We start from the raw sequence: 9,025 nt of genomic DNA on the forward strand, positions 1-9,025 counted from the left end.
TAATAACTTAAGTTTTGGTTTTTACGAGACTCAATCAAAGATCACTCCAGTCTGTCGAAATTACTTTTGGTTTTGTCTAAAGCTGCTGATGTGTTTTATCAACAGGAAAGTCTTGGGTGGAAGTGATATTATCCGAGACTCACGACTTCTCCAGAGCCGTGGATGGTTTGGTGAAAGAAATTTACTTAGGAATGATATTCCTTCAGCTACAGGTTAGCCTCCTACGAAGACATGTTTGATTTTTTTTTCAGTGAACGACGAGACATAAGATCTTCATTAGGTGCCCATTTAACAGGAATACTTAATAAGGAAATCTCTGCTCAAAAAGCGCAACTCTTACAATCTGATGTCCCCCCCCCCCCCCTGTCTCTCTCTTTTCGTGTATTTGTTTTTGTTTTGTGACGATGTTATAAAATGAAATCTGTTTTCATTTTTTTGTTATCATTTCTTTTTAGGAAGAAGCAAAACACGCGACTTTATTGTACGAAATCCGTAAAAGGCAGGACATTGTCTTCGCTCATGCAGTAAGTGTTTGTGAAATTTTACGAAAAAGAAAAATACTGCTAAGGGCCAAAGTTGGTCTTCATTGTTCCCTTGATCTCGGTTGTCACACAACGCTGTCACACTTAGTGTCGACATTGCGTGACGACCCAAATAACATGGCGAGCAGTCTTACTGCAAAGGTCATTTAAGACTATTATTTTGGTTTGTTTGCAGGTTACGTCCCTAGTGGTGGGTTTTGTTTGTAAACTTCACACTTCATTCTCAAACACCGTGTTTCTGAAGCAACTTGTACAAATTGGATTCCTGGCGCAGTTTGAGAGTCTTCTCAGTACAAACGGTAGTTGATGTTAAATCGTTTTGGTTGCTTTAAATTTTTGCCTGTTGCAAAACCTTTTTTTGGAAATAAAGATGCCGTAACTTGCATCAAAGAAAAACATATGCTGCATTTATCCTAATGCGCTTGTTTGTTTCGGTTTTGTTTTGTTTTTAGGTGATGAAATGGGAATGTTAGAAGACGCTTGTGTTAGCATAGCTAACCTAACCTGTGTCAAATTCAAGGTCAATATAACCCTCAACTTCATATTTTTTATACAAGAATCAGTAGATTGCAGATAGTGCCATCGGCAAAAAAGGAAGGAAAAACAAGCGGAAAAAAGATTGCGCGGTCGAATGCAAGACAGACTAACAAAAGCATTTCTACAACTGGGTATTGCAATATAGAAAAGAACTTAATAAAACCAATCAAAAACACCTCCGGGTGTTTATGCTTGCTACAAGCGAAATGAGTGGCGATTCTCTCAATTGCTTGATGTAAGTTTACCTAACTTAACCTTGAAATGTTTCTGTTTTAGTTCAAGGAGTGCGAAAGAGAAGATGAAATCCCAACTTTGAGCGGTAACAGGTAAGTCTTAAGTTTGCCTGTGTCTGTATGAGGACTTTTTTAATGAGGCGTTGCTAGGTGACGCTTACGTAAAAACTGTTGGAGTCTTCACCAGTAATAAACCAACCAGAACTTAAAGCACTAACTTTTAACAAATGGCAACCTCGAGAAATCGATAAGCGATGGGCGGGGAAACATGCAACTGATATGGAAAGCGTGGGAAAACCTGTAACTGATGCCAAACGCGGGAAAACAATAACTGATGGCAAGAGCGGGAAAACATTTACTGTTAGCAAACGCAAGAAAACGTAGCCTGAATTTCAGACATCCCTCTGTGCTCGCCTGCTCGCCTGAATTTCAGACATCCCTCTGTGCTCGCCTGCTCGCCAGATGGGACGTCTGAACACATCTGGGCCTAATGCCGTCCAGTGACGTCACTACACTTTGGTTTTAATTCATGCGGAAAAGTTTCTGTCGAAGCCATGAAATTGTGAAAGAAAAATCGCTTCAATAAAGGATTACAGGGTATAAAATTGTTTTAAAAGTAAACTATTGAAAACTTGAGACAAATGAATGAGATTTTAATCGACTGCACAGGGCTCAAAATAACGGCCGGTCAAAGGACAATGTCCGGCCAAAATGACGATTTGTCCGGACAAAATTTTGGTTCGGCGGTCATTTTGACCGGTCACTTACACGTCTTTCAAATAAATAACACACACAAAAATTTATTCGCAGTATTTCTTGAAAAGCAGCTGGCTCTTGCAGTCACAAATTTGTAAAATATAGATGAGACGGTCACGCGGATTTGTTAGCGGTTTGCTTAAAAAAGGAAACCACGTCTCTAAATACGTTAAACAGACAACAATGAACATGGCATCAATCAACGTCTGCTATTAACACGCGTACGCAATTACAGTTTCAATTGTCAGGCGGGCCGAGAAAAATAGCACTCGTTAGTTCGTAGCATGTTTTTCACCAGCATAATAATAAGATCATTAAACGCTTTGAATGTTAAATCAGCAATGTTTCTTTTTCTTTAAATTGTGCTTATTTCGTTACTGAACGTGTCCCCATGTTGACCACCTAAGACGTGGTGCTACTTAATTGTCAAAGAGAGTTCCGGTGAACGTTTGCTCGTAATGTACAAAATATAAAAAAAATGGTCTCCGCGTCAGGCGTCTACATATTGAAACGATAACTCTTGATATCTAGCCATGGCATTCAAGTGTTTCTCTCTATCGAAGTCTTCTTGTGTAAGGCTACTCCCGTGGATGTCTATGATTAAAAGTTCTGTAAGTATATTTCAGTACCTCAATCAGGCACCGCATAGTATTAGAACGGGCTTCTCTGTTTCGATCTGTTGTAGGCGACGTTGAAAACTTGGAGAGATCCAAAAAAAAGCAACAAAAGACATGTTAAACTTCCGGCACACCCTTACTGAAAGGCCTGGTTGCTAAGCGTTGTGGACGAATGTGAAATCTTTTTCACGGCGGTTAGTTTGTTAATCCCCTAGCTTGATATTGGTAACGCATGATACAGGAAAGATATCTAAAAGTCCAGGACGTAATTTATCCTTTTTACTGACCACAGTTAACATGAAGCCGTTGGCGTTTCCTTTCTTCCTACATGCCGAGCAAAGGCACAGTTATCTCACTTGTAGCATGGGCATATGTCCTACTCTTTTATTACTATTTAGTGTTCGGTAGTAAAGACCAGTAAAGTGCTTACAACCAAGATCGCCTCCACCCGTAAGTCGTTAACTAAATATGTAAAACTATGCAGAGTAATATAACATTACGGCTACTGAGCATTTTGTTTTATGTAGAGTAGAACGCAGAAGAAATGGAAATTCAAAAAGCGAACATAATAAAATGACACATTTAGCGATCAAAACATTTAAGTTTAAGTCTTATACCCTTTAACAACAAGTGTTTTAGCTTATGAGGCGAAATTTTTGGCAGAATAGGCTATTGCTTCAAAGTAAATACTCAATATTTTGATCGGTCAAAAACGAGACATGACCGAGCAAAAATTGATTTGGCCGGTCAAAATGACCGGTCAGTATCCAAAAATTATTTTGAGCCCTGACTGCAGGCTATATTCTTTTTCTTTGTTTGATTTGCTTTATCTAGAGATCAAAATAATATGTTACGCAGCGGACAAATACAACACACTCATGAGTACTTAAATGAATCAATTTAGACGGTTACAGAGGCATCAAGAAACGGAATTCAATACAAAAATATCCTACTTGACCGTGGGCACTGAGTTCAGAAATCACTGGCTCATCGAGGCTGCAGGACATGAGCGTCGAGCGGCTTTGTTGACAAAACAAGAATACGTATAAATTTGGCAAAACACTGCATGTCGAAGCGACGAATGCCGCCAACTTAAAACCTACCGATTTCCAATACTATTCTTCATCTGTAGGTAAATTAATAAAGTAATAAACTCAAGGTAAATGACTAATAAATTCATTTCTGGGAAGGTGAACTCTTTCGAACTCTTTCCAAACGTTTTCAAATTACAATCCTCGCGCGGTAAAATTCAGTCACAATTTCACATAATTATGCAAATAATTTTCAAATCAACCAATCAAAATCACTACCCGGTTTTCGGGTAGTGACGTCACCGGACGGCATTAGGCCCAGATGTGTCCAGACGTCCCTTCTGGCGAGCAGGCGAGCACAGAGGGATGTCTGAAATTCAGGCTAGGGAAAACGATGACTGATGGCAAGAGCGGAAAAAGATACAACTGACACTAAGCGCGGGAAAACGTGTAACGGATGCCAAGCGCGGGAAAACAACTTCTAGTAACTTCAGTGCTCATGCAGTCTTTGTGACACTGAAATGAGTTGCCCTATTGTGGATTTCGTGTTTTAATAGATTCAGCTTTACTGCTATAACTAATGACGCTCTCTGTCCTTTGTTTGCTATTCTTTCCAGGTCCTATATACAAGTGAACGTGTCTCTACCGCCGGTCCACTTCCGGCGGCTCCCCCGTGAGTTGCAGGAAGGACGACTGGTCAAGGTCATACCAGTCCTCTTTACACAAGGGATCAATGAACACGCCACGCTGGCGGAAAGGTAGATAGAAGGAGATATTGATGTACTTTATATTCTTAGAACTAACATTGAAAAGAATATATGGTAGTAATAGTAGGTCGTATAGTGTGATCGTCCGGGTGAGAGTAGTTCTGAGAAGAACTGTTGTTGGTGACTGTCGTTTCGACAACCTGAGCGGAAGTCATCTTCAGAGTCAAGTGAAAAGTTGTTGTCAGTCGATGATGTAAAAGATGACTTCCGCTCAGGTTGTCGAAACGTTAGTCACCAACAACAGCTCTTCTCAGAACTACTCTCACCCGGACGATCACACTATACGACCTACTGATACTCCTGGGTTCAAACCATTTACTATACATGGTAGTAAGTAAGGAGAATCTGAAACGCATTTTGTGAGGGTGGAAAAGTCGATGAAAGAAGTCACGCACAAAAAAAATTGGCAGCGCCTGCGTGCTTGGGCTTTTTTGATTGGAGGATACAGATTAGAAACCCTTTGAGTGCTTCTATGTAGAGTTTCGTAGTCTTTTCCTGGTTTGAAGGATTTGTAGCACTGTTTATTTACAGCAGTGAGTAAACCGAGCCTTGGTTCTGTCGTGCTTAGCCCTTATGCTCTCTTTGCATATTTTTATTTTCAGATTTGGAGATACCAGCCTTCAGGAAAAGATCAATGGTGATCACTATAGCATTTTAAATTTTTACTTTGAGCAGTTCAAAGACAAGTTTCCTGAGGCAGGTAGGCTGAAAAACTACTTTTAGCAAACATGTTTCAAAATGCAAACTTTGTTTCTCGACTAATTTGAGCTTCTTGGAGGCACTGTTTGTTCAGTCAGTCGAAGTTTGAGTTTTTTCTGATATTTTTTTTTAATCCCAATCCCACTAGCTGCTTCCAGAAAGGAAGGAGATCCAAGTTTGGAGCATTTAATGAAGTCACTGAAATCAAACATCGATAGCAGACGAGGAAAGAACGTGGATATTCTTCTAATCAGTGAAGAGGTAATAGACAATGATAGGCAATGATTAGTGTATCAGCCATTGTCATCGAAATAGACCTTGCCTGCATTCCATCGAACAATGGCGCTGAGTCGAGGTTAGGGTGGACAAAGATACAAGAAATGTATAAAAATGTTATTGTTCGTACGCACTGAAGTGGAATGCGGGAAGGTCTATTGAGCACAGTTCCGCCAACCTTTCCAGATCACAGAGAGCCCAACAGTAATGATTTGATTTTTCCAGCGCTCCCTTCACGCCGCGCTGTGCGTGCTTGCGAGCGACTGGGTACGAGGTAATACAGTCTTCGCGGGAATTGAATTATCCAGTAAATATTTCTAAACTTTCTCCTTAGATGACTTTCAGCTACTTCACACTGATGCTGATAGTGTGCGATAGCTCAGCCAATCAGATTGCAGCGTTTGCATTATTATACTAGTAGCATTCTTCTAAAATCAGATAGGCGGAGACAATTTATCCCGGCGGTTCCTTTATCACTGAAAACCTCCCTCGGGTTGAACGCTGATGTAGGCGCCTACCCCATGACAAAATCTTTCATCTGGCTTCGGCGTCGTACACTGTATCATTTTTCCCTTAATTTTTGGTTGCAGATCTGTTGGCGGTTGAACGGATGTCGTTTTATGAGCTGTAAGAGCGCCAAGGACCGAACAGGCATGGGCATCACACTCGAGCAGTGCATGATCCTGAAACGAGAACATAACATGGACTCACAGTTTTTCCAGCAAGCCTTGGACGCCATGAGAAGGTACGGTACAACCTAAGTCTCCTGTAGGGGGCACTATCATAAGAGCTCCGAAACATACCTAAATTGTGGCAAAACCAGCATTTATGGTTTGACTTTCTTAAATAACACTCGAGACATAAGAATGACAAACGATGGCGAGGATTGAAATGGATTACTATATGGGCATGTAGGAAACCCAACAGTAATGGTTTGACTTTGTTGAATATCACTCGAAAATTTACAGGAACCCATTGGGAAGTGAGGATGGCTAACGATGGCTAGGATAAAAATAGATTACAATGTGGACAAAATGATAATGACGAGGCTCGCATTTCAAGTTCAGCTTGTTTTCTTTTGGAACTTGGCTTATTTTTTATCACTGTCCACATTTATAAGCAGGTTCTACTTTATAAATTGGCTGAACAGTTTCGAACAAATATCTAGGCATCTATGATCTTTTGTTAACAGTCTCCTTCTCGCTGAACATAGTGCAGACACTTTTCCCCATGAGAAGTATTCCTATAAAACTCAGTGTAAACTTAATTTTCCCCTTCCCGCAAAAAAGGCACCACCGTTAATTTACAATCATCAACCCTTTTGATATGTGAAGTTTTCTTCTTTTGGGGTCTTTTCCAATTTTCAGTGAAGGAACAAGAAGAGAAAACACGTTCAAGAACACAGGAATACGAAGATATGCCTTCAACTCCTGGCAGGTCATGGCTCTACCCAAACAGTACCGACCTCCTGATGGCACCTACGGCAAAAACGTCCATACGTGAGAGACGAGATGGACAATATGTCACACAACCTTTTTTATGTACTGTAACGCATGGCTATACATGTCACGCAATCTTCTTAAATTTGTACTGTAACCCGCGCGTGATAAATGTTCTCTTTGGATTGTAGTCATGGTAAACATGTCACGCAATCTTTCTCAGACGTAATGTAACGTAATCTTTGCAAACCGTATTGTAGAATTACCATGCCGTGTTTTGTGCAGTCACGTTACTTCCTTTTCTCGCTCTAGAGGTTTGCTGTGTCATAGTTTGTACATTGTGGGTCGCGCAAATTGACCACAGATTCTTATGTATATTTTGGTTATAGTGCCGGAGAAATGTAAATAAGGGAAAATGAATTGAGTTTCGAGATCCGAAATTGAAAAATTGCAGAGTATTGCACCGTAAATCAGGCCATTTAACATGGAAATGAAAAGATAGTAATTTTTTGTGAGAATTGTTTCCTTGTTTCAGTTCGTATTGTAAACATGGGAGATAAGCGTTTTAGAAATTTGTTGTAAGAAAAATAGCCTCTTACGGGCCTAATTTTATAATTGTTTCAAGGAAAAGTATATTTTAATAGGTACGTTCTGAAGTAGTTTAATACAGTAATTGTAGAGTGTTTAATAATGACTGGTTACTTCGTTTTAGCGTTAAGAGCGGTTTTCATTTGAGTGTGGTTAAACCAAAACCAAAGTTATCGCCCTGGCCAATCACGAGGGACACAGACAATCCAGTAAACCAATCAAAACTGGTAGAAAGTACATGAAGCTGACACAAAGCGCGGGAAAACGTGTATGAGGGAGCTGTGATTAGTTTCGGTTTCACCTCTGATTGGTCGAGAATGTGACGTGGATCAAGAAAGCGGAGAAAATCAAGCCTAGAAAGTGGCGCGAATTTTTTTAAACTGGCACTAAGCGTAGTAACACAAAACTAAAGCAAACGCAAATTTCTTTCGACGCTCAAGTGAAAATCGTTTGATAAACGCTGTCACACTGAGACAAATAGGACACTGACCAACTAAAAGTTAGGTCGCGAGCTTACGATTTCTATTGGCTAGATATTTGGCGAGGGTTTAAGTCCTGAGTAGGCGATCAAAGTCCGTAGAAACCGACAGAGAAAATTGTGCAGGTAGCTTACAGTGAATAGTGGTTTAATATAAATGTATATGCACGATAAGGCCGAATAACAACTTAAAATGTGTAGCTATAAGAGACAGAGTAATTGAAAAATATAATTTAAGATGATGACACAGTATTTTAGATACATTATTTTAGAATGTCTACTGTTGAATAAAGAAGAGTTATTTTAAATTAAATGTCCTTTGTTTCTATTTGTGAAAAAAATTACCTTTATTTAGAGACGACAGTATATTTGACATGTAAAGCTATTACAGTAGAACCCTGGTAACTCGAACTCGGATAACTCGAACAGCCCCGCTTACTCGAACAAACTTCCATTTCCCTTAGATTTGACCCCACTTTTCAGTCATTTTTACTCGGTTAACTCGAACTCGGATAACTCGAAAACCCCGCTAACTCGAACTAATTTTCGTTTCCCTTGATCTACTAACTATGGTCAAATTTACCCCGATAACTCGAATTCCGGTTCTTGCAAACTCGCCACGGATACCCATTGAAATATTCCATTAGCTCTTCTTGTCGTGTATTTGGATTTAAACACTAAAACGAACACTTTAGAAATTTGATTTTAATTGAGCAACGAACAAATTACGTATTTGACAGTTATTTTCCACTCTTAACATAAAAAAGTATGATCGTGTGAGAGTTTCTGACGAGATAAGCTTGTTTGCACTGCACTGTGCACTGAAGTGCTGAAAAATCAGTAAACTATCAATTATTAACATGGCAAATTGAATATTCAATCGACCCTGATAACTCGAAACCCCGCAAACTCGAACTGATTTTTGTTTCCCTCCCTTCAGAGTTCGAGTTACCGGGGTTCTACTGTAGCTTGCGGCCGTGTATACCAGATCGAAAGAGAATTTGGAAGTGTTGGTTGTTGTGGACGGGGGAAAAAACTGGAGGACTCGGAGAAATACCCTCG

General features: G+C 39.9%; 1 protein-coding gene across 1 annotated transcript in view; it reads left to right on the plus strand.

Annotated features, from left to right (window-relative positions):
• The window catches only part of LOC144653302 (inositol polyphosphate-4-phosphatase type I A-like), a 37,015-nt gene extending 28,739 nt beyond the window's left edge, over positions 1-8,276 (plus strand). The window contains exons 26-35 of the mRNA XM_078513275.1: positions 106-212; positions 456-524; positions 718-841; positions 995-1,062; positions 1,356-1,405; positions 4,334-4,474; positions 5,086-5,183; positions 5,331-5,443; positions 6,049-6,203; positions 6,826-8,276. Of these exons, the coding sequence (XP_078369401.1) occupies positions 106-212; positions 456-524; positions 718-841; positions 995-1,062; positions 1,356-1,405; positions 4,334-4,474; positions 5,086-5,183; positions 5,331-5,443; positions 6,049-6,203; positions 6,826-6,961 (1,061 nt within the window). The 3' untranslated portion in view covers positions 6,962-8,276. The remainder of the gene's footprint in view (positions 1-105; positions 213-455; positions 525-717; positions 842-994; positions 1,063-1,355; positions 1,406-4,333; positions 4,475-5,085; positions 5,184-5,330; positions 5,444-6,048; positions 6,204-6,825) is intronic.
• Positions 8,277-9,025: the final 749 nt, after the last annotated feature.

This window comes from Oculina patagonica, chromosome 5 (assembly GCF_052425735.1).
Source record: "Oculina patagonica isolate OP01 chromosome 5, crgOcupat, whole genome shotgun sequence".
Lineage (NCBI taxonomy): Eukaryota > Metazoa > Cnidaria > Anthozoa > Scleractinia > Oculinidae > Oculina > Oculina patagonica.